The sequence below is a fragment of the Topomyia yanbarensis genome, chromosome 2, assembly GCF_030247195.1.
Source record: "Topomyia yanbarensis strain Yona2022 chromosome 2, ASM3024719v1, whole genome shotgun sequence".
Lineage (NCBI taxonomy): Eukaryota > Metazoa > Arthropoda > Insecta > Diptera > Culicidae > Topomyia > Topomyia yanbarensis.
The window spans coordinates 300,284,003-300,311,084 of record NC_080671.1 but is presented as its reverse complement, the minus strand read 5'-3'; the positions used below and the strand labels follow the sequence as shown (position 1 = coordinate 300,311,084).

General features: G+C 37.5%; 1 protein-coding gene across 1 annotated transcript; it reads right to left on the bottom strand.

The window, feature by feature from the left end:
- Positions 1–356: 356 nt before the first annotated feature.
- LOC131683360 (lysine-specific demethylase 3B) lies at positions 357–26,214 on the bottom strand. The gene is made up of 3 exons (XM_058965271.1): positions 25,979–26,214; positions 3,050–3,180; positions 357–2,991 (listed from the first exon to the last, which is right to left on the bottom strand). The coding sequence occupies exons 1-3, from the start codon at positions 26,172–26,174 to the stop codon at positions 562–564; spliced, it is 2,757 nt and encodes a 918-aa protein (XP_058821254.1). The 5' UTR covers positions 26,175–26,214; the 3' UTR covers positions 357–561.
- Positions 26,215–27,082: the final 868 nt, after the last annotated feature.

The window sequence follows — 27,082 nt, the reverse complement described above, 5'->3', positions numbered from 1 at the left end:
AAAAACAGAACATAAAAAAGGCGCATGGATTTCAAAATGGCGTCAACATAAGTTTCTGGCACTTACTCGTCAAGACCATTCCGAAAATACCCATATTGTTCAGGTGCGTGTCATAAGGAGTCTTCCAGACCCGGCTTTTCGAAAGTCTTTTGCATTCACAAGTATTTATTCAGGAGAATATTTTTGCGAAATTAATGCGGTTTTTTACGTGGATTTTCCAATTAACGCGTTTTTTACGCGGTACGCATCCCCTCGTAAAAAAACCTGGGTGTACATTATTCACAGATGACACATGGCGAATCAAACCGATCTGAGCCTGACATGTTTTTGAAGTAAAAAAGAAAAAGAATCATGTGTACGATGAATCGAAATTATACTGATTTATTTATATTAATACGTTTAAAGGTCTCACTGCTTAATAACTAGGTACTTGCAATCTAAAAATATTGTTCCTTTGCAATTTAAAGTAATACGGCTACATTACACAATTATTTTAAACCGAAATAATTCCTGGACGAGCCACAGGTTTTTATAGTCAGTGTGTTTATCAAGAATTAAAACTTACAACAAATCTATTTTATCCTTAGTCATAATAAGAGGATTCGCTAAACATGAAACTGCATCTTTAACTGTGTGATAAATGATATTCTTTATCTGTAATTTATCCTCGTGATTCGAGTGTGTATTGGTGAGGTGTCGAAACTCATTGGTTAATTTGAAACAGTAAGAAATGTTTTCGGGGGACACAAAATCTTCCGCAACCTTAATGCAGTTATGTAGGTTGCGCACCTGATGAGGAGCTCCAGCTGGAATGAATATGGCATCGCCAGAGCATTGTACAATCGAATAACCCACAACGTTATACTCTTCTAGCAGACGTTTGCGTAAATTTGCGTCTAGATACCACTTTTGATCGTGAATCGGATCGTGATTTGCTTTTATACTTCCACCACGTTCAACCTCAATTTTGTTCAGTAGAGAACGTATCTTATCGGCATCTTTCGCGTGATAAATATGCCACAATGCGCCAGGTAACTCATCCTTCTCGCGTATGCGTTGGCGAGTGTATACGTCACACTCGTCACGGTCAATTGCATCATACACTTTTTGTATGTACTTGCTCTGGTCTACATCTTTTGGAACGCTAACATAGACCATTACGTTAACTGCGTCCGACACATCCAGGTGGAGGTTTGTTGTACCCTTCGATGGATGCAATGCTGACCCATAAGCGCTGTACATTTTAGGTCCTAGATCAGGTCTCACGAAGAAGCTGCACAATCTGCTTGCCAAATTGAGGCGTCCTTCGCGCCGAGTATACTCCGCTAACGGTAGACACATCATTAAATCGTCGAATCTGCTAGGCATCATTTCTGCAAAATCATCTCCAGGTGGCCAATCTTTTAGTTTCAATAGCATTGGGCGATCTCTCTCGTCCAGCAAACGAAGTCCGATCTTTTCGAAACCACCCCAAAATAGTTTCATTTTTTGACTTTTCACTAGTTTGCCGTTAAGACAGTTTATAAGATCATTTTCGTCCTCTCCAAACTCTCTACTGAACGATTGTGGCTGCCACAGTCTCATGTCCATTTTATTCGACACGTAAGATACCATGACGGGTTGTCCACGTTCCCATTGATCGTGAAATGCTGCATAGTTGTCATCATTTAATGGATCCAAAAGCCTGAGCAATCTACCATTACAAAGCCACTGATGAGCAACGTTGGGATACAGTGTTTGCGATTCCACCAAATTGATAACGCGTTCACCCTTGTTCTGAAATTCTATACAGTTTTTAATATATTTGTTGTATTCCAAGATTTGAACATTATCTGCGAGATTATCGATACCGGCTGGACCAGTCAAAAACACAAACTGATCAAGAAAGTCATGCAAGAAACTCTGGATATTAGTATGATTCACTTCAATTTCAGCAGTGAAATCAACTAAACTTTCCGACTCAGGACATTTTTCAGTCAAATGTTTTTCAAACAGACCCGAAATGTTAATAGACTTGTCAAACTTTAATAACTGTTTCACAATCATATTGAATGTTTTCCAGTCTAGCTTAGGAGACGGTTTCAAACGGTGCTCCTCGTTGTACGGAGGATCGTCTTGAGTGTCTGAGTCCTTGGCAGGTGCTTCAATCAGTTTTGAATCGGTATCGAGATCATGTTGGCTGTTTTGAATATTATTTTCAGAGTTTGTTTCAAGGGGATCTTTTTCGACACACTTTTCCACAGTGCTTTCAAACTGCACATTAACAGATGGTGTATCATTGCCATTCTCTTTGTTTTCAACATTTGTCGCAGCAAATTTGTCAGACTCTGTCGTTTCTAAGATACTTTTAGTTTCATTGGTTTGTTCGGCATTGTTTACCTTCAATTTACATTCATTTAAAGGCGTCTTTCGTCCTTCAATGTAATCATCGAGACTTTCGATTTTAATATCTTCCTGAAAACCATCAAAGCTATAGCTTTGCTTCTCTCTACGTTTCAAAATTTCTACTGCTGGGTTTTTGTCCGCACTCAGCTCTCTACCAAAAATTACTTTACAACATACTGTACCACTATCTGCTTCACTTAATCTACTCTCTATGTTTTTAACCGTTATAGATATCATTTTTGTCGTAGTTATAGTTTCAACACCGACAGTCGAAATCATATCAGTTTCAACGCTTTCTGTTTTTAAAGTGTCTTCATCCTTTCGGATGTGTTCCACAGTTATGGGATAAATAAACTCAAGTCTATCCTTAATCTTCCGAAACAACGATTCCTTGCTAAGCGGGCATTCACAGTTTAGAGGAATCTCCAACAATGCACATATACCGTGCATTTGTCGAACTAGTTTATACAAACAATTGCTTGGGATGATTTGGGTGAGCATCAGCTTCTCTTGTATGTGTGGCTCTCTAGTAGTACAGTTTAGCCACATATACCCATCGCGGTCCCTTGTGCCAGTATCATTCTTGCAATATCCATGTTTGCGGCCCTATAAATGAAGATTTCATATTTAACACGACGAATTCGTTAAAAAAACTTCCACTTACCTTGTAGCAATCTATGCACACTACGAAACCGCAAGTCGAGCAAACCCAATGATAGTTGAATAACGTGGTTGAGCATACGTCGCACATCTCCCGAACACCCTGCACGGCTTGCTTCCAGGCAATTGTTTTGTCTGTTGAATAAAAACAAAATTTAGCCAAACAAATAATCGATGCAATCAGTTTTATATTTGAATGACTGGCGTCCAAAAGGGGCTAACCCACATTTTTTACGAAATCAATTTCATTAAAAAGTTGATAACAGCGCCGCCCTAGCGGCTGAATTCCAAACTAATATGAAATGATCAAATAAAGTGCTGGATGTCACACAACAACTTTGCCAAAGGCACCATAACTCTAGAACGAAAGATAAGAAAAGGACGTGTGAATTGTGGGTTAGTCCCTTTTTGGCGCTAGGTACCTCCGAGGTTAGCCCCCCGAATTAAGAAAATGCTCGTGAATTGAAAAGTAGTTCATGTAATGATTTTATTTCTTCTAGGCAACATGGGTCAATAAACTAATAATAAAATATTGTATCTTTACAATAAAAACAATGTTGATTTGGAAATGCGGAAGTTTTTTCCACTTTCTGTAAAAATGCAAAATGTGGGTTAGTCCCTTTTGGACGCCAGCCATTCTTTTCTTACTTCGAAAATTTCCCGAGGCCCGGAGAGCCGAGTCTCATATACCAATTGACTCAGCTCGACAAATTGAGACAATGTCTGTATGTGTGTATGTATGTATGTATGTATGTTTGTATGTATGTATGTACAAAATGTCATATAATTATCTCAGCTATGGTTGAACAGATCTTAATGAAACTAGTTTCAAATGAATGGTCTAACGTGACCATTTGACACCATTATTTTTTGTTTTTCGATATGTTGTTTACTTTCTGAGATATAGGTAATTTTGTCAAAACACAACAGGTTTTAAGCCAAAAATTTTCGAACAATCACGCAATTCACCTAGTAGGGAGATACAAGATTTCTCATATAATTATACTCGTGGCATTATCGAAAGCAAACGTATTTTCGAATCCCAAAACTCTAGCGAAAATTTATCTCTTTTGCAAGATTTAGGTTATACTGGTAATGGCACAAAAATTACTACTTTATAATAAGGATGTAAGGAACAAATATATCGCATAATCTATATATAAAAATGAAATGGTTTCCGTGTGTCATCGCATAACTCAAGAATGGCATGACGGATTTCGTTGATTATTTTGTTGGTTATTTTCTGTGGAAGGTTCTTTGACATAAAAAAAAATATTGAAATTTTCCTAATCCACCTATCAGTGCACCTTTTCTGATAAATGCACCTTTAGCTGGATATCTCTAGATATATATAAAAATGAAATGGTTTCCGGGTGTCATCGCATAACTCAAGAACGGCATGACGGATTTCGTTGATTTTTGCGTTATTTTGTTGGTTATTTTCTGTGGAAGGTTCTTTGGCATAAAAATAAAATATTGAAATTTTCCTAATCCACCTTTCAGTGCAATTGTGTTTTCTCATAAATGTACCTTTGGCTGGATATCTCTATATATAAAAACGAAATGGTTTCCGTCTGTCATAGCTTAGCTCAAGAATGACAACGGATTTCGTTGATTTTTGCATTATTTTCTGTGAAAGGTTTTTTAGCAGGAAAACAAAATATTAACAATTTCTTGATTCGCCTATTTGTGCAATTGGGATATTTTTAGTTTAGGATTGCATAGTTTGTCATTATATGGAGGTACATAATAAAATGTCATTTGATTGCTATTGGGTTTACAGTTTTTCCGTGACGGCACTTTTTTGTTAAAAAGTCATATGTTATGACATACCCTGCTTTCATGCATTTAAAAGGAAGAGCGGCGAAAGAGTTGATGAACAACGTGTATGAAGGCACTTTTCCCAAGGGAGAGTGTGAATGCACTGATGCTTTGTTTCGATGAATCCCCATGATTCAAACGGATTCAAATTCCGCTTCAACTTTGAAAATGAAAAGTCATTGAAAATCTTCGGAATAAATTTGACGTACCGTCGATTCGATATTGGTAAAGCATCATAATTGTTACTGTTTATAGAGAGAAGCAGAAATAAATGCATTGTTGATCATAACGTATGCTATAGGACTTTTCGTAATATGTTTTACAATTGGAGTCACCTCACTGGAATTTAAATTAATAGAAATTTTATCCACAAGCATTGCTATTTTTTCTTTCGATGTATTATCCAGTGAATACTTATAAGCAGAACAACGTCTGCCGGTTTAGCTAGAATACCAATAAAAATAAGGTCACGACATTAACCATCATTTGCCATTCCTCACACAACGCTCAAGCCCCCTCCCACTTCATCTATATGTAACTCTCACTCTCTCTCTCCCTTCGTGTTCGTGGCAACTGTCACGACTCACATCTATCTTACTATCTCTCTATGCATTAGGGTGGGGAAAAATGATCGTTTTTTCAGCGCAGCACTTTTTTGATTCCATTTGGGTCCCAAATAACTGAGTAAAATTTGGGGTCGATTGGTGTTGACCCGGCGTAGCGCATTGCGTTTGAAATTTGTATGGAAATTAGTATGGGAAAACCTACTTTTTGCTTTTTTAATTCTACACACTACAATTCTTCCTGCAGTATGCCAACAAATAGATAGAAGTGTAGTCCAGGATATGCTGAACAACTTTGCCGAAGGATACATGGTGTTAGAATGTCTCTAAACCAAGTTATAGCTGTTCAAAGTTTAATACATCGACTTAAATGCCAAAAATCATTTTTATTGCCAACATTGCGGGTGTACCAATGATATTTCATATAGCATTTCAAAATAACATCACATATTTTAGATTTGCCACATTGGTATGTTTGGATGAATTATTCAAAAGCCTTAGCTCAATTTCATGAGCGTAGGTAGTTGAGCAATAGGACGTAGTGAAGGCTGTGGTGGGGGGGACTTTAATATGTAGAAATTCGAATTGAAATATTGTATAGTTGCCATGTGATAATTGAGTTAAAGCCCTGGTCAGCATGCCGCAGTGGAGCTTCGAAAAATGTAGGAGATTTTTTGAAATCACTGGGCACGGTTGTTCTAGAAACGCCTTTGTTTGGCGATATGTTTGCAGATTTCTCCAATAATTGCGGTGCTCGGACGAAGCCCAGGCTCGTATTTTTCCCTTATCCAACTTGTCGAAATTGGCAGCGCTGGTTCAGGATCAACGAAGTCAATCGCTGAACTTGCCCTGGCCAATTCGTCAGCCCATTCATTTCCAGTAATATCGGAATGTCCGGGCGGTAGACAAGGTAGATAGTGCCGGACAAACTCAGTTGAAGGGCCTTGTCGACATCACTGTTCGACAGTTCTTAATGCCTGTTGCATTAAGTCAAAGATTGTCGCAAACCCGTAGGTTGGAAATCCAAGCTCATTAAGTTTCTTCAACAAGCCGTGGGTTACCAAGTTCCTTAACAAAGGTGACAGAACGTGGCCCTGAGCACAACCGCAAATACTCAACTTCCGTATCTCAGCCTGTCGCAGTGACGAACAAAGTATGCAGTTACTAAGCATTGCGTTTATCCAACTCGAGATACATCCAGGTATCCCATGACCGCGCGTCGCTTCCAGAATAGACTGGAAGGACACATTGCCAAAAGCACCCTCAATATCTAGGAATACACCCAAGCTAGATTGCTTGAACGAGAAGGCTTTCTCAATGTTGTAAACGACATCGTAAAGCAGAATGATCGTGGATTTCCCATATGTGGTTGCATTTGAGCAGTGGATATTCAACTAAACTAACGTTCCTTATGTAATGATCGATTATCCGTTCCAAAGCTTTCAGAAGAAAAGAACTTAAGCTGATAGGCCTAAAACTCTTGGCTTCTTCATAGCTTGAGCGCCCTCCCCTTTGGGAATAAATCTAACAGTTATTTCTCGCCATGCTTTCGGGATATACGCGGTAGCAAGACTGGAAACCATAATCTTTTTCAAGACATGTTTAAAGAATATCAAATCGCTTTTGTAGTAGCACGGGAAGTATTCCATCGTTTCCGGGTGATTTGAATGAAGCAAAGCTGTCACCTTGACCGATTCAGTGGTAACCAATGTGCGTGCTAACGCCCACAAGTCCAAATCACCAGAATGAGATCTGTGAACATTCTTCAGCTCTGGATCGATACAACCTGGAAAGTGTGTGTCGAAGAGACAATTAAGAACATCTTTTTCGTCCGTCACATAAACACCATCTCTGGTTTTTAATGAGTTCATCTGAAAATCATTCGATTCCGAGAGAATTTTATTTAACCTGCTAGCCTCGTTCAGGCAAGAGACATTAGTGCATAGGTTTTGCCAGCCAGCCCGCTCTGCAGATATAAGACATTTCTTATATGTACTACGAGCTGACCTGAAAGCCCTGGAATCATCACGCTGATGCCGGTTCCAAGCTCTTCTCATATCCTTCTTCATTCTTTCAAGCTCAGCCCTCCACCACGGGGTTCCCCTTGTCGTTTTAACAGTACGAAGTGGACAAGCTTCTTCGTATGATGCTACTATGAATGAGATTGTCGTATCCACGACGTCATCTACGTCGTCTAGTTGACTAATTGTTGGAAAATATCCATGAAATTTACTTGCCAAGTTTTCTAAAAAGAGGTCCCAGTTTGTAGATTTAGTTGGTTGGTTTCCCACATTCAGAATATGGAGATTTTTACTACTTATGTACTCCATCAGTTCAGAGCCTCTCAGATTGATGTCTGAGCTGCCCCAAATGATGTGATGAGCATTCGCATCACTGCCGATAATGAGCGGAAGCCCATTTCTGCTAAAATATAATACAACGCTTTTAAATTCATCAGAAAGAGATGACTCGTTATGCGGTAGATATGCTGAGCAATATATATATTTTTTGTCTACGTTTCCGACAGTCAGTGTAACTGTGACAACACGGATATCGCGAGTTGTAAGCTCCGATATGAGACACGCGTCATTAGCCTTATTTGCAAGAATGCAAGCTAGAGGCATTTCACGTGGGTTAGTCATGCCTGTCTTGTTGCAAGCAATGAAGGCAGTGATAAGTAACTTTCCAAAATAGAAATTCCTCACACAACACCCACCTCATCACTATGTAACTCTCATTCGCTCTCTCCCTTCGTGTTCGTGGCAACTGTCACGACTCACATTTATGTTGCTAACTCTCTATGCATGCACCTTCAAATTCGGACAATCCGGTTTATTTATTTTCATTATTCAAAAATGTCTTTAACTTTAAATATATTATCATTGTACTTTAATTAATTATTTCATTCAGCATCTTTTTATTCATTTTGTTCATCTGTGTTCATGTTATCCATTTTATTCGTTTCATTCTTTGGATTCACTGTGATCAGTTTATTCTTTTCGTGCATTTTACTCATATCATTCATTTCGCTTATTTTATTCACTGTTTTCATTCTATGCATTCTATTCATTTTTTCCAGATTATACATTTTGTTCAGTTTTTTCATTTTAATAATCTGACTATTTTTTCAGTTTTATTCATTTAATATAAATAATTTATTCGACACAACTCAGTGCATTGCATTCTGCTCATGTTCTTCTTTTATTTCATTTTATCAATTCAGTTCATTTTGTTTATTTATTCATTTGTTTTATTTATTCATTTCATTTATTTTTTATTTTATTCATTTTCTTCATTCCATTCATTCCATTCATTTTGTTCATTTGATCCATTTCAGTCGTTTGATTCATTGTATTCACTGGATTCATTAAATTAATTTGTTTCATTTAATTAATTTGATTGATTTGATTGATTTGATTGATTTGATTGATTTGATTGATTTGATTGATTTGATTGATTTGATTGATTTGATTGATTTGATTGATTTGATTGATTTGATTGATTTGATTGATTTGATTGATTTGATTGATTTGATTGATTTGATTGATTTGATTGATTTGATTGAATTGATTGATTTGATTGATTTGATTGATTTGATTGATTTGATTGATTTGATTGATTTGATTGATTTGATTGATTTGATTGATTTGATTGATTTGATTGATTTGATTGATTTGATTGATTTGATTGATTTGATTGATTTGATTGATTTGGTTGATTTGATTGATTTGATTGAATTGATTGATTTGATTGATTTGATTGATTTGATTGATTTGATTAATTTGATATATTTGATTTCTTGGATTCATTTGATTCAATTTGTTCATATCTTTAACTTTATTCATTTCATGTTCAGTAATTCCTTTTATTTATTTATTTCACTTTGTTATTTTGAGTCAATTTATTCTATTACTCTTAAAACTATTTTTAAATATAGTCTAAATTTTCATTTAGTGAGGTAATCTAATTTGATTCGTGTATTTTATAATTTTGATTTACATTAATCATTCTGATCATTTTATGAATTTGAACACCTTTTATTTCGTTTTTTTCTTAATTTTTTATTTCGTTCGTTTTATTAATTTTCTATAACTTATTCAGTTTATTCGAGATTTTATTCGTGCAGGACTAGAAAGTGTTTTCATCTCACCTCTAGTTGGGTGCCCACTTCGCATGAGTTTGCAATGAATGATCCAGCAGTGATATGTGTAAGAAATGTCTCATCTCACTGCTAGATGGATTAAATCGGTTTTTAAATAAATTATACCTAATGCAAATATCTTATAAACCTTTTCAAATTCCGTATTCATGCCGTTTAGGTGGGATCTTGATTTCATATTTCTTATTAGTTTAAACCTAGGATAATTTTAAACTGACAAATAAACATCGGTTGAATGATGTTTTTACCTCTTTCAACTCAATATCTCAGACTTTTTAGTGATTATCTAAATATAACGAGCTTTTACTTTTAAAGTAAAACTATCTCCACAACTTTTCTGAAGAGGTGTGCTCATTTCATCTGTTGTCGTTAATCCAGCCCTTTCAAAGTGACCGATAATTCACTATTTTAATCGCCTTTTTATCAAAAACTGTTAATTTTTTCGAAAATACTCGAGAGAGTCCAATAGTGTAATATAGAAAGTTATTCATTATCTTTTTACGAAACTTGTCACTATTATTTAAAGTTATATTAAAAATTTGGATTTTAAGGGGTCATCCACAGACAACAAGCAATAACATTGAAGACCAAAAATTTTATGGAATGACTCAATTCAACATGTTGATGTACTTAAAGTATTTAAAAGTTTTTTCAGCCCGAATGGTACAATTACCCAACTTTTTTGACAACTGGAAAAGTAAATCATTAATGAATAAGTCGCACTAACATATTGGATCATAGAGTTATATACGCAAGTATTAATAAAAAAATCAATGAAAAAAACTTTGATAAAAAAATCTACCATTTTCACTGTAGTTTACACCCTATTAGAGTGCCGAGTATGGTACTAATATATATTTTTAAGACCAAGCGAATTTTGCAAACTGCTTTAAGAAGTTGTTGACTTAAGAAGACTGACTTACATAAATATCATTGCAAACATTGACAATTTAATTGTAATTGCAGCTTACATTGCTTTTCAGAAAATATCCGCTGCTATAACTTGCAATTGATTTTTTGTATTTAAAATATGTAGGTCGTCGCAATGAACTCAAAGTGTTTAGATAAAAATGCAAAATTTCTGAATATCTACGTATTTTCGTGATGATTTTTAGAGAATATAAAATTATGTTCTTCTAGTAATTGTAGGTGGCATCGATTGTAATCGATTTGTCTATTAAAATATGTAGGAATTTAGAGTTATTAAACTATTAAAGTTTATTAAATAAGTGAAATATCTGTAGTTATACGAAGTTTTAACTCTAGAACGGTTTTGTGGGGTATTTTTGTCCCCAGAGCTATTTGCGCTCCCTGTTATTTCGTTACGGTTTATTTTAACTGCAATCAATCTTTATCATAAATCAATTTGATTATTAAACTTCCATTAAAGCAGGTGCAACCTATCTGAGGTACAAATGTACCCCACAAAACCGTTTACGTTAGTGTTTTGTCATGTGTACATAATTCGGAAAATTTATTATATCTTTTTTTACAAGCAAGATATCGATATAAAGTTAGCGAGAAACTTGTGTAAAATTATTTACGCTCAACGTTGCAGAACAATAGAATCTGTTATTTGATATAATAATGCTGCTATTGCATATTTTTACATTTTAACGACATTCAATTAGCTAGAGAATGCTGGGTAAGGAAAGTTGTGAAAATTAGAGGCATAGTACTCAAGTGAGAGCAAGGATGTGAAGTATACAGATCGGAAAACTAGAAGTGGCAGAGCCATTAGGTTTAATATCTTACAGGCTTAACTTTTGTCTTCTGCTGATGATGCATAGTAACTAGAAAATGCGTTTGGATCGTTATCGTAATTTTTGCTTTTGAGGGTGTAAGAGGCAAACCACATTCATGAATATGATTTGTATAACACGATTTGTCATTTCGTGTAGCCCATGTTCTGTAACATTCCTACTTTAGAAACACATACAATGCACCGGATCTACCTGTCCCTTCTACGCCTTCCTATTTTATTTCCGTTACTTCATATTGCTGTATTTTTACTGTTTGTATTGGCGTCTGCTGTTCAAAAAAGCATCGAAATAAATGCACTTTTTCACCGGTTTTTTGATTAATTTACTATATGTTCAAAAGGCTTTTTAATAATCTTCACAACGCCGTACCGATTTTGACAAGATGGTCAAAATCGTTTGGAAACTACCAGAGTTATAGCAATATTAACAAAAAAAGGGAATTTTGACGTATTTTTAAGACTTGTTCTATAAAAATGAAATATTACAAAACACGAATATTTTTGAACAGGCTACCCGAGCAAAGTCGAACATCAAAATTACAAGTAGAAATCATATTTTGATAATAGCATCAAATTGAAATCGTATTTTGCTATCAGTTTTAGATTTTTTAAATGTCATATCAAATTTTGATCTCATTTCGCTATCCTTGTTTCTTAGAAGAATTTTCTATGCTTATATTTCTTTGGTGAAACATCAAAGTGAAAACATATTTTGATATCACAAAAAATTTCAACATCTCAATGAGCTTTCAATTTACTCTCACTGATAGCAAAATTAGTTTTCTGTTTGATATCATAGGACAATTTTTCTGCTCTCCATCTTGATCTTTTAACCGTTAAAACGACCAAACCGACAACAACCTGAGTAATCATTTGCCGAACATCACAGCATCAAGTTTAGTTTTCAATTTGTTGTCAGACTCTGCTCGTAATCGTAAGTAATCGTAAGTATACTTTACGAATGATTTTAGAATAAACCTATCCAATTTAATTATAAATTCCATAAAAGTTAGGCATATTAGAGCGATTTTAGTTCTGCAGTATGTAAGAAAAAAAAGTTCGAATAATCGAGTTGATATCTCCTCATAATTGGATTACGAATAATCGAATCAGTTTCTACGGATAATCGACCCTGGCCTGCATAAGTAGTTTGATTTTTTTTTATTTATTAATTTCGGTGTTTCAAGCAGTAGTGTAGTTGAACTTCTACGACAAAGTGTTTACTTTAGTTAACCAATTTGAAAGTGCTCTTGCAACCATTGACACTGGTTTTTCCGTGATCAAATGATATAAATTCATTGCGTGGAGAAACTGCCAAAAACGGCCTCCAAGGAACCCCTACCAATACATAGATATATATATCGCTCGTACGAACATAGAGCAACATAGTACTCTTTACTAAAATACTTCGACCTAACTATTACACAAGGTGGCGAGAGGAATATATTTCTAGATTGTTGGATATAAAAATGTTTTTTGAAATGGGAGTACCTCCTTAAGAAAAATGAAAGTGCTAGCCGATTTATGAGCGTAATCAAGCTTCATGAAACCATGACGACACTTAATCCCGAAAACATCAACGAGAGCTATATGACATTCGTTGTGGAGCACTCAGTCGAGATAGAAGTCTTTTGTCATCGGTCCGTACACTCTATAGCGACAAATAGTGTTAATCCGCGTTCAAGGTTATTTGCACACTCTACGCCTAGTTGAGGTTTCAGTATTTTTTCCCTTCTTTTGTGTTTCTGTGTCTGAGTACCGTTAGCCGGTCAGTGACAAGTGAAGCAGTGTTCTTCTAGTAAGCCGTCTGGATACCGTTTTCTACACAAGCTAAGTATTAGTTTTCGTTTCCCCTTCTTGGTTGTCTTAATAACGTGCACTGGGCAATAGGCCCGTGCAAAAATGACTTCCCCTGACGGCGGTTCATCTCAAGGTGAGATGGACGTCGAAATAAAATCGGCTCCCCGGCTCAAGGTACATCCGAGCTCGGCCACCGGGCCATTTGTGATCTACTTTCGGACCAAAGAAAAAAAGTGTTTGAATCTGTTGCAGATTTCTCGAGTTCTGACGGATCGGTATTCGGCCGTGACAGAAATATCGAAAATTCGCCCTGATAAGCTTCGGGTGGTGGTTAACAGTTCAACTCACGCAAACGGTATTGCTGGCTACGAGCCCTTTACGAAGGAGTACAGGGTGTATATTCCAGCTAACAGGGTTGAAGTCAGTGGGGTCGTTTCCGATTCGAGTCTGAATTGCGAGGACCTGCTAAAATATGGGACTGGCTGTTTCAAAGACCCCATGCTTAAGCCAGTGAAGATTCTGGAATGCAAACGTTTGCATTCAGCATCAGTAGCAGCTGACGGCAAGAAAATATACGTCAACTCAGACTCTTATCGCGTGACCTTCGCCGGCTCTGCCCTGCCCAATTACCTCCTCTTTGACAAGGTTCGTCTACCTGTTCGCCTCTTTGTGCCTCGGGTCATGAACTGTACTAATTGCAAACAATTGGGACACACAGCCTCCCATTGTAGCAATAAAGCCCGCTGTGGGAAATGCGGTGGGAATCATGCGGATGATTCCTGTGGTAGAGATGTCGAAAAGTGTCTCTACTGTGGGGGAAACCCACATGATCTCCCTTCATGTCCCGCGTACAAACAGCGCGAGGAAAATCTTAAGCGTTTCCTTCAGGGGCGCTCTAAGCGATCTTTTGTAGAAATGCTTAAGATAGCTACGCCACCTGTCTCTACGAACATCTTTACCAACTTGTCTACTGACGAAGGCGACTGTGATGAACCCCAGGAGGGAACATCTTCTGCTGTGCCTAGAAGTAGTAGAAAAAGGAAGAACATTTCCTCTTCCAAGCTTCGTCGTAAAGGCCAGAAGGTGTCTCTTCATGGTCCCCCTAAAATAACTACTCAAGGAAGTACTGGTGCAAAACCGAAGCAAGTCGCTCCCGGTCTCAGTAACCTGAGCTCAGAAAAGGAGTTCCCAGCACTTCCAGGAATATCAAAAACCCCAAGTGTTCCCATATCTCAGCCAGAGAAAGAAAACAGTGCTGGCTTAATAAATTTCTCTGACATTGTGGACCGTATTCCTACAGCGTAAAACATTTCTGACCCCCTTAAAAGTATCTTGATAAGCTTTCTCCCCGCAGTAAAAACATTTTTGATGCAGTTCACTGCGAAATGGCCCCTTCTTTCAGCGTTTGTATCCTTCGACGGCTAATTCATCGAACGAGGTCAAGGATTTAATTACTGTTCTACAGTTGAAATGCAGAAGCATTATCCCGAAAATCGATTCGTTTAAAATCATACTAAATAATTTGAAATGAGATACATTTGCCCTATGCGAGACATGGCTCACTTCAGAAATAACCCTACACTTTCACGATTTTAATATTATTCGCTTGGATCGAGAAGACTCTTAAGGAGGAGTACTTTTGGGGATCAAAAAGTGCTATTCTTTCAATCGGATCGACCTCCCCTCGACACCAGGCATTGAAGTTGTCGCTTGCCAAACCTGAATTAAAGGCCAAGACCTTTGCATTGCTTCCACCTACATCCCCCCTAGAGCCTCAGTTAGCCACCGACGGCTTTGCGATATTGCGGAACTCCTCCCCGCACCGAGGCTAATTTTAGGTGACTTCAACTCCCACGGCACGGCATGGGGTTGCCTTCATGACGATAATCGATCTACCCTACTCCATGAGCTTTGCGACAACTTCAATATGACTATTTTGAATACGGGTGAAATGACACGGATTCCTGCCCCTCCAGCGCGACCGAGCGCCTTAGATCTGTCCCTCTGCTCGACATCGCTGCGGTTAGATTGCATGTGGAAGGTAGTCTCTGATCCCCACGGCAGCGACCATCTGCCAATCGTAATTAATATTGCTAACGGTTCAGGGCCACCGAATACAATCAATGTTTCGTATGACCTCACACGAAATATTGATTGGAAGAGCTACGCATCCGCGATATCCGACAAAATCGAGTGCACTCAAGAGCTTCCTCCGGAGGAAGAGTACGGGTTCCTGGCTGGCTTGATTCTTGATACCGCGATTCAAGCTCAGACTAAACTGGTACAGACGCGAACTCACGCGGGCGTCCTCCCAATCCATGGTGGGACAGAGTGCTCAGACGTGTACGCGGAGAAGGCCGCTGCGTATAAGACCTTCCGGGACGACGGGCTGCCAGCTAGCTACTGACAGTACGCGATGGCGGAAACGCGCATGAAGAGTTTGATAAAAGCCAAAAAACGTAGCTACTGGCGCCGGTTCGTCGACGGACTAACGAGAGAAACATCGATGAGCACTCTTTGGAGTACCGTTGGATATTCAATTTTGCCAAGAAGGTTTGTCCGGATTCTGCCCCGGCACATAAGATCTACCGCGCCGCGTCCCCTCACAATAACGCGAACGAAACACCGTTTTCGATGGTGGAGTTCTCACTTGCTCTCTTATCATGTAACAATAAAGCCCCAGGGCCAGACAGAATCAAATTTAACTTGTTAAAGAATCTGCCAGACTCTGCCAAGAGACGCTTGTTGAATTTATTTAATAAGTTTCTTGAGGGTAATATTGTCCCTCATGACTGGAGGCAAGTGAAGGTCATCGCCATTCAAAAACCAGGAAAACCAGCCTCCGACCACAACTCGTATCGACCGATTGCGATGCTGTCCTGTATCCGAAAGTTGTTCGAGAAAATAATCTTGTTTCGCCTCGATAATTGGGTTGAAGCAAATGGCTTACTGTCAGATACACAATTTGGTTTCCGCAAAGGCAAAGGGACGAACGATTGTCTTGCGTTGCTCTCAACAGAAATTCAAATGGCTTATGCCAGCAAAGAGCAGATGGCATCAGTTTTCCTAGATATAAAGGAGGCTTTTGATTCAGTTTCTATCAAAATTCTTTCTGAGAAGCTGCACCAGCATGGTCTTTCACCAACTTCTTGCTAAACTTGCTGTTTGAAAAGCATATGCATTTTTCGAATGGTGATTTATCGACATCACGAATTAGCTACATGGGTCTTCCCCAGGGCTCATGTCTAAGCCCCCTTCTCTATAACTTTTACGTGAATGACATTGACGAATGTCTTGTCAATTCCTGCACGCTAAGGCAGCTTGCAGATGACGGTGTGGTCTCTATTACAGGTCCCAAAGCCGTCGATCTGCAAGGACCATTGACCGCTCCGCTGCGAACATACATTTCTTCAAACTAGAGCGAATCCAATATTGTTGTTTGCGTATTGCTTTGGGTTGCATGCACTCGACACATACGATGAGTTTAGAAGTGCTGGCGGGCGTCCGTCCGCTGAAAAATCGATTTTGGGACCTCTCATATCGATTGCTCATCCGATGCGATATCTTGAACCCGGTAGTAATTGCAAATTTCGAAAGGCTTGTCGAGCTCAATTCTCAAACCCGATTTATGTCCTTGTACTTCGATTACATGGCACAAAATATCAATCCTTCTTCATACTATCCCAACCGTGTCAATCTCTTTCATGCTTCTGATTCAACTGTAGCCGCGATATTCTCTACATGTCCCTTATATACACGTTCCTCAAAATCATCAATATCCAAATTTAAATGCCCCTATCTTTTCTCTTATCATTCCCAGAAGTACCCTCTTCCGCCTACCGTACCCCAACGATGGTTTGATACGACTCCAAGACGAGACAAAACATCTGTCGAATGAACCAACAACACGAGATCTACAGTACAACATCACACGCGCAGCGCGGTGTGTTTCCGATCCGTATCTGAGCCGTACTACGAAATCGTCTGGAGGAACCCCTGCCGGCTCGAGGAAAACCGCCCAGCGCCCCAATACTTGATACATCCGTTAGAATCTGTAATCCTGGCCGTTGATTCCTGATGCCGGAAACTGAAAGTTTATATCCCCCCCCCCCCCGTTCAGCCTTGTCCACCCTCTCTCCCATGTCTCTGATACACAGATGTATGACTTCACCCCTTCTCCCCTTGAATATCTTCCCAAAACTTATGTGCCCCCCTATCTTCTAGTTTTAGTTGATCAATCCGTTCGAATCTGTAATCCTGGCCGTTAATTCCTGATGCCGGAAACTGAAAGTTTACATCTCCCCCCCCCCCCCCTTCCCCAGCAGCCTTGTCCACCCTCCCTCCCATGTCTCTGATACACAGATGTATGACTTCACCCCCTTCTCCCCTTGAATATCTTCCCAAAACTTATGTGCCCCCCTATCTTCTAGTTTTAGTTGATCAATATTTAATCTCGTTAAGAAATGCACAACAGTACCACTACTTTAAAATAGCCCTAATTAATTCCCCCTAATCTTGAACCACTCTCTCTAGTTATTTCTAGTTAATAAGCTTGTAAAATGTTCCGCTTAGTTAATAATTAATTTCTCCTACAATCTCCCTTCTAAAAATCATAAAGTGAATTACTATAAAAAGAACACACAAAATGACCCGTCCCCCAAATCTTACGAATATTATATTATACCCTCTTTTATATGTATAAGTTAGCTGTAAAGTTTTTTTTTAGTTTCATTATATAAAACAAAATAATATTGAAATGTGTAACCCCCTAGTTTTAATAAATTCAAAATGTAAAACAATGAAAAAATGGCACCTTTAAGCTAACGCATACAAATTGAAAAAAAACGAGAGCTATAAAATACTTTTGTTCGTCATTTTCAGTTTGGGAGCATGGTCCGGCGTCTCACCCGCACATGCAGCATCTCTCCCGAAATGACCTTTTTTTGGAAAGTTCGTGGAAACTGATTTTTTTCATAACGAAAACCATTTCAGTATATTTCACAAACTTGTCGTAATTGATGAAAATTATTTAATCGAATATTGTATGGTTTACTTTGATGCAGCATTGATTTTTGGAAGTGTGCGGCATCTCTCCCGAAATTACTGCAACTGCTTTTCATTATTATTATAGTGGAATCAAACGGAAGATATCTGCAGGGTTTAATTTAATCGTCAATAATACTAATTTTATCAGATACCATGTACTAACTAAACAACTTTACACTTCATAATGATTCTCAAAAACAAGTATTCAGGGAAGGATTGTATACACACGCTTTTCTACTGGAACACTCCGTGAACCCCCCACCCCTGTCTCTCCATGGAGCCGCCAGTGCTTACATATCTTCCCTTTTTCATATAACAACCTTTTCTATCAGTCCCCTGTGTTTTGCAATAACCAAAGCCATCATCTTACATTTCTAAATGGTGCAAATCATCGATTTTTGTTAACTATTGACCATTTGCTTTCAAATTACTTCCAAATTAATTATGGTTTTCACTGTTTTGTGATAACTGGAAGCCACCATCTTGGATTTCGAAATGGCGTCAATTATCAGGCTCCGTTATCTGCGCACCACTCCCTTTCAAACGACACCGACAATGTAAGTAGTTTTTGGATAACCGGAAACCGCCATCTTGGATAACAAAATCACTTTAATCCATAACATGGTGCTACAGTGATTTTGTACTTTTCAACTTACTTAGTATTGGTTGTAGATCTCATTAACAAAAAATAATGTACGAAAAAAGCTCAAAATCTTCATTTGTAGCAAAAAAATACTTTTTGGAATTTTCGGCGCTAAAAAAATTCTGCGCGGTCATTTTTGAACAGATTTAAAAAAATTTGAGTGTTCTGCAAAGAAAAAGAAACGGCCTTTTCAACGACTATATTATGTTCTTTTATCAAAAATACTATGCGGTTTTGGAACAAAAATATGAAAACAACCATAATTTTGCGATTTTTTCATGAAAATTACTCTACATTCTTCTAAGAGTTTTTAAAATAGGCAATAAACTGAATTGTTATTTTAAAGAAAATTCAAAAAGTGCGTTCAATTTCGCATCCAACTATCTATTTATCATCAAATTCGATGGAAAAATGGCAAATTTTTCCGAAAAAAACTTGCTCGCATGAACCCTTAAGGGGTTAGTGTGGTACTGTCTCGCACTATAGAATTCTATAATTCTATCTTCCGTTATTTTTTTCAATTTCAAGTTAAAAAACCACACACATACTTTTAAATGAATACGTAATCGAGTTCTGATAGTCAGGCGACTCTTAAAGCATTGAAGTCAGTTATGTGTTCCTCTAAATTGGTTTGGGAATGCATTCAATTGCTGCAGCAGGTGGCTAACAACAGTACAGTGGGTATCTGGGCACTGCGGAATTGGGTCATTAAACTATATATAGTTTTCCGTTCCATTCGATAAATTTTAGGTCCAATATACATAATATAACATTATTTCAAAAAAAAATTTCGTTGTAATACGTAAAAACGATTTTTTTGTTTTTTAAAATAAATCTTATGTAAACTTGGCAACCATACATAGGAAAATTGCGGTTGTTCATATCTGGCCTATCAGGACAACACCCAAAATGAAAAAAAAAACAATATGTAATGGGTGGTGTTTATGTTAAATAAAAATAACCCTCCGGGAAAACCGAGAAAACATGCCCCATTTTTTTCTGACAGGGCATCATTTGTCGTGAAATTCGATATGTCAAATATAGTGTCAAATCCAGACTGTCAACATATTTCTTTATTTTAAATTTTAATATTATTTCCACGTTTCCTGAGTTGGAAAAAACATTGTTGCAATCACGAAAATCAGCTTTATCGATGTAAGTAATAAAAAACGACTTTTTTTTCTCATTTAATGACCCAATTGAAGACAACGAAAAAGCTGACTTAGAGTAAGGTGGGGCAAAAGTGCGCATCTAACAGTTTTCGTAAAATAACTATTGGTAGAAAAGCACTAGAAAATCGGCATGATTACAAATTAATACTCTCATCACACATCTTCAAAACGTAATACTAGATATCTCTTGGTTTTGCTTATAATCCAAGAAATAGTTATTTTCTTATGAATACTCAAATGCGCACTTTTGCCCCATGGTCGGGGCAAGAGTGCGCATAGCACGGGGCAAAAGTGCGCACAGCTTAAACAGCCGATTTATTTCCGCCCATAAATTAAACTAATCAATTTTAGGACATCCATCTCCTTTTACTCTTCCTTCATAACTAAAAAGTACGCCTCCCTCTGCCTCGGTTGATGTTGTTGTTTTCCATTATGTTGAAAAAACTTGGATGTTTCATCTTTTAGGCAATGTGGTTCATGATCAAACTGTCACCCCTGGTAACATCATTATTTGTCATAGTTGGGTAGATCACTACAAGAATTCTTGCGAATATGCTATTTATATTGGAAATACATCTTTATTTACATATTCATAGTTTTTTGGTTCTTTTTCAATTATTCTGAGCTTTCGGCACTCTATATTTTTTCCTTGGAACCAGTTATGCTGATGCTTTTGTTCCTAAACCGCTCATATCAGTCGTAAGTCGAAGATGCTGGTCCCTTCTTTAAAGCATGGAAGAATTAGTTCAATTTTTATATAAAAAGCTGATCCTGATTTATTCAAACAGCTAATTTATGATACCCAAAATTCAAAAAATAATATCAAATCAGCGAAAAATTGTCCTTCCCCCTTAATTTCAAGCCACTATATTCAAACCTTTCATGCTTATATGTGCGATTAGTTGACTTAATGATACACTAAATCCATACAGAGTTGCCAGGTTCTAGCGCTTGTGTGCTTCTAAAAGTCCTATGCGCACTTTTGCCCCACGCGCACTTTTACCACACCTTACTCTACTAGCAAGAAATGGATCATCAAAATTCCTAGGGCCTGAACCATTTTATGGGGTCTCAGCATGCAGCATAAAAATGGAATTGAAGAACTGGGAAAATTCAATTATAGATTATTTGGAAAAATAATACTACTGCCCGACAATCTAAAAGATTTATCTCACCAAATAAAATAATAACTGAACAGCTACTTAGTATGTCTAAAAGGATTTAAGGACTTTCAGTGGTTTAGTAACAGGGCACTGCCCGATTAATTATTACCTCAAGCAGCTAGGTAAAATAGAAGATGATACCTGTCGCTTCTGCAACCTAGATAAGGAGAACTCAGAACATTTATTGTGTAACTGTGTAGAGAATCTGAATCCATCTGGATAAAGACTCGCCATCTCTACCTTATTCTTCTTATTTATCTGTAAGTGTCATTCATATCGAGCACGAGACTTGTCAGAAACACTCAATCCGAAGAAAATCGTTTCGAATCCTTCTGGAACGAGGGCCATTGATAGGTCTCGTGCTCGATTGGAATGACACTGATAGATAAATGGTAAACAAACGATAGACGTGTTGAGTCTTTATTCAGAGGGATTCAGCGTCGTTATAACTGTGTACATGCTCATTCAGAACTACTCAAAATTTGAGTTCGGAGCACTCAATTTCAAAAGTCATAGCAATATGTCAAAAAATGAGTTTTAATTTGAGTAGAACTAACTCATCTCTTGAGTAATCATTAAATTTTCAAAGTTCTGAGTGAAAAAACTACTTGTTCTCAAAAAAGTGCAGAGTCAGGCGTCGACTTAAACTTAAACAAGAGCTGATCGTTCATAAAACTAGAAGGTAGGTTTAATTGAATTCTCTTGTTTCCAAATCTAACTTCCAGTTGTGTTTTTGCAGTTTCTGCAATTTCTTCAAGATGCCGATCGGCATGAAGTAGATGTAGAGAAAGACCCTCGGATTATATTTCCTGTGATCGTAAACGTATGGACAACGGCCTGGAGGATCAGGTAAATGACATTTGAAATAACAATGAATATATTTGTAGTTTTATTATAATGCGGAATGATTATTTTTCGTTTTTGCCTTTTGAATAAAATGCACTCAAGTTTGACATTTTTATCCCAAACTCAAAACTGAGTAAAAGAGAAAAACTCAATTTTTGACTACGTGCACATGTAATGAAATTGGGTGATGGCAACTCAAATTTGAGTTTTTATGAATGAGCGTGTAGCACTGTTCCACAAAATGAGCGAATTCTTCGATAAGGGGATAATTCAACCCTTAGATGTATGGACGACTGCACCCTGTAGAGCAATAAACTTTATACGTTCTATAATACCTTACTGGGACCATGCCTATAGTCAGCAAATGGGAATCACTAAGATTAATAGTGATATGACATACAATAAAAAGGACCTGCCACAATAGATCAAAACACTGTTCGCAGTGAAATATGCACCTAACAGAAAAAAAACGTACTCGAGCAAAAAAATCATTTTTTTGAAAATCCCCTTAAAAGTTCATGCGAGTAAGTTTCTAAATTGGGAAAAAAATTAATAGCTCTGCAATTTTTCAACCGATTTTGATCATAAATAGGTCGATGGATGCTGAATTAAATATTCTCTCCAAATTTCTATTAGAACAAAGACGTTCCCAAGTAAAAATGTTGAGCAATTTTTATATTGTAAGAATCGTAAAATAATGTTCACTTTCACATTGTTGTCCTGAAGGCACATAGTACTTTTAACAAAAAGAACGTAACATAGCATACCATTGGAAAGGCCATTTCTTCTCTTTTCCAGAATACTCAAAAAATTTAAAATCGGTTGAAAAATGATTGCGTAGAAATTTTTTAGTACCGAAAATCCTTAAAAGATTTTTTTGCCATAAATAGAAAATTTTGGGGGTATATTAAGATGATCAAACCTGGTTTGACCCATTATCTTTTGTCCTCAGTACAGTACATTTAATCAATGTAAAAAATGTCAAGTGATTTTTTTCTTACGTAAAAATTAATGCTGAACATGAGTTTTGTTCTGGCTTTTCGATATTTCTGTTTTTCAACAAAAAAAATGCGGACATCAGCATGAAACGTACACTTGGGGACACGATAGGTCAGCTGCTCGTGGACACTGTAGGTCACTACTATAATGTAAATTAGTATTATTTTGACAGGAATATTGTGTGTAATTTCGTGTGAAAAATGACAAAACGAAGTGAAGAGGACATAAAGAACATAATTCTGTTCAAGATGGCGCCAGTATTCGATCAGCCTGGAAACTACCCAAGGTTCCGTTCAAAACATTACGTGCTCATTTGAAAAGAAAGTGCTCGTCATCATTGAAAGCGCGTCAGGTATTTCGCGTAAGTTAACAATATTAAGATGTTTTGAAGTAGATAATCGAAAAAACATGATCGAAAAGGAAACCAAAAAATGCTTAGAAGCGCAAACGTGACGTTGCACAACTAAGCCGGAATGCATAACTTCAATTCCACAATCCGGCGACGTCCGGAAGGAACGTCGAAAGCTCGGTTCGAAAGGTTCTGAAGTTGAAGATCGTCTCATTGGCATTACGCACAATGCGAGAACATTAACGAATATCTTCAGCTTCACATTTGGATAAAACATCAAATGAGTTGTTACAATCAGTTGGATTTTCGCGCATTTTGTATTTAATTTCGCAACATGTACGACCACTATAAATAAAAAAAAACGGATTTTCAGAAAATCTTTCGGAAACGATGAGGAAAATGAAAAATTTGCACGCTTATTTCAGGCAGAGCCGTCAAAAGGGAGCATCTAAACGTTGCATCACATACGTGAAGTTTATTTATACAGGCCCTGCGTGTTCGTTTTGTTTCAGTCCATGCTCACTTGCCCAACTTTTACTGTATTGCCCAGACGGTATGATAAGCGGTAGACGCTATGGATTTTCGGCAACGTTGGCACTCGCACATAAGTGACACCATCAAATACAATTAGTTTACAATAAGAAGTGCCTGGTATTTGTTTTTATCATTCGTTGCTCGAATATTAAACGAGCAACATCATGGCTATACCGACCGAACGGTACAATTGTTTGTGTACATGTAAGGTTTCAGTTCGCACGGCGAGGTGGAGAGCGCACGATAGACTGCCCACGGCAGAGAAACGAGTGAAACCTGACAGGTTAATCTGTGTGCGAGGTAATTGCCGTCACTGACGAGAATACATAGCGTCTACCTCTAGTATGGTGTCATTGACTCGTACACAGTTGGCCCGTGTGGGGCTTGCATGTTTTTGATGTGCCATGTTTTCTGGATTGAGTTCAACACTACACGGTGTAACGTGTGTGTGTATTACTTGAGAGTTGCGTTGGGATAAATTAATTTATTTTTGTGCTTGTGTGTGCGTTGGGTTGATACATGTTTTCATCGGTTTGTGGGTGATGAGCCTATTGACACTCGCATTTCATTTTTCGAATATGCGTGATGCGTTTTGTAAATGAGGTATCTGACAACATGTTTCTGTAGGTAGATTTTGGTTGGCTAGTAGATTGAGCTATATTAAAGTAGTTTCAGTTTGTTTCAAAAAATTGCGAAGGTAATCTGTAGCGATTCTTGCTAGTCAACCCAAGGGTATGCCATCTGACCAAGCATTAGTATTTTATATCAATCAGGTTATTTAGGGTGTATTCAGCAGCGTAGTGTTCAATATAAAAGTTTAGAAGTGGAGTTAGAACGGAAACAATCAAATCCCCAGCAGAGGGTTTTGATTTATTATTTCGAACAGTTTTGTTTCGTATTTTAACTGTTGTACGCTACCGTTCTCTTAGTTGCTTCATTCGAGACTGGCTTAGAACGGTGTTTTGAATACATAAAGAGTATTCAGCACATACACTCAGGCTCGATAGGACTTGCCGTTACATACTTCGAGACAAACAGGCGCAAAATTTAGTCCTCCTCCCGGGGGTCGGTGTTTACTTGGTAGACAGTTGCTAATTCGTCTGATCTTGTCCTGTGGGACAGGCCGGGATCCCCTAAGTTATAAGCTGCAGTCCTATCAGCCCGCTAAAAAAAGAACACATGCTCAAGCTGGGGAGAGTAAGTTCTAGTTTTAAAATTTTACGTTTTATGTTATGTCATATGTTATGTAATCTAAAACTTAACATCACCAGAACGTGTCCTTAGGTCATTATTCGACTCGAAAATATCTTCGAGTTTGGGGTCAATCTATAAACAATGTCTCGCAGAATAAAAATTGTTGTTGGTTTTATTAACCCCGCTCCACTTTAGTACGTCTCAAATTGTTAGTTTTTCTCTCGGTAATTCATGGGTTTTCTCCAACTATCAATGCGCGACATAATTTATGAACAACCCTTTGAAATATCTTTAGAGCAGACAATCCAATTAAAAAAGGGATTGACAGGATTTTTGTGCGTTTTCAGCACATTGTGTCACATCTTTATGTTTGTTATACATACTAAGAATACCAAATCATGTGAAGTGATGGCCGGAAGATTATAGAAGCAACCCCCCACTCTCCCAGCTTGAGCAGGTGTTCTTTTTAGTTTAAAATTCATGACATGTCATGAACATAATGACTCAAAATCATTTCCCCCCAATTTATCCAGACTGATTATCTGAGCTGATAGATTGTTTTTCACAAAGTTGCTGATTGTAATCGATTATTACTAAAAGATAATTGATTAATTGAAATAATAGATTAGGCAGAAAGCATGAGGATTATATAGTTCTCAGTCCGTCTCCAGTCAATAGTTTTGACATATTCCAATTTTAGCCAACTTTTCTTCAATACCTTAATTCATTTTTTAACGATGGATAAAATTCCAACATTGCAAAAATAACTGCCACCATACTATACATTTATATACACAAATTATGAAACTAGAAATTCTCTGGAGTTTTGGATAAAGCCAAACTAGGTACAAATAACAAAAATATCGAAAAAAATGGACCTACCCTCAGACATATGTTCAAAGTATGCCTCTTTCTCCTGATGGAAAAGTTCACAGAACTTGTATCCGACTTGTCCAAGCAGAAATTTAGATTTCTCAACGGACATGTCGACCGGTACTTTCTCAAGGTGTGCATTCCACAAGCTGGTATCGGGGGCTTGAGGATCAAGGTCCGGATTTGCAAAACCAACAACTTCCATTTGTCCTTCTTCATTATATCTGCAATAGAGAAAAATATGGTTGTTTCTTTACTTTAATTTTGCAACTGATTATTAATCATTAATTATTGGTGATTTGGCATAATTTCTAACTGTGCATCATTTCGCATAAAGAACATTTGGTAAAATGTTTCACAATTTACAGTTGTTTTCTTCAGCAAAATTAATAAGTTATACTTGTATATTGAGACTAGCTAATACCCGCCGCGCGTTACTACGACTTTCAACGAAATAGGAGTAAAACACAATTCGTTTCGAAGCGCCGTCTGGCGAGCAGATAATCCTCAACCAATAGCACACAAACACGCTCCATAACAAATGCCTACTATGTATAAATTTTAACGGCAATCGGTCAATCCGCTTGGGAGTCCATAAACACAGAGAACAGACATATAAGCTAGAACAAACTTTCCCGAAAAACCTGTGTAAAAATTTAAATGAAAATTCGTTGAAAATCACCATCGCATACAGGTTCGCATGCGTGGGTCACCATTGTATCCCAGTTTGTATACAAGGCCCGTATAGTGATTGTTGGCCGATCGAAGCGCTGACTAGTGGCAAGTTGCTACTTGCTGTTGTCATTTCAAATCGACTGTTTAATTTCTTACACAAGTTGAAAACTTTACTTGTATGTCAGTTCTCAGTGCCATAAATCATATAGGGGAACATGGGGAGACTTGACCAGGTTTTTAGCTAAACCTGCATAAATCACAAAAAAAGTTTCCAATCCTTCCAATGTCATTGAGATATAATGTGCAAAAGTATTGTGCGTGTTCATGATTATTTGCAGAATTTTTAATTTACTTTTTTCAAAAGTTATAAAAGTTTTTCTGGGATCGTTTTTTTAACAAGTCTCCCCACTGCGGGAAGACTTGGCCAAGGCCTGGGGA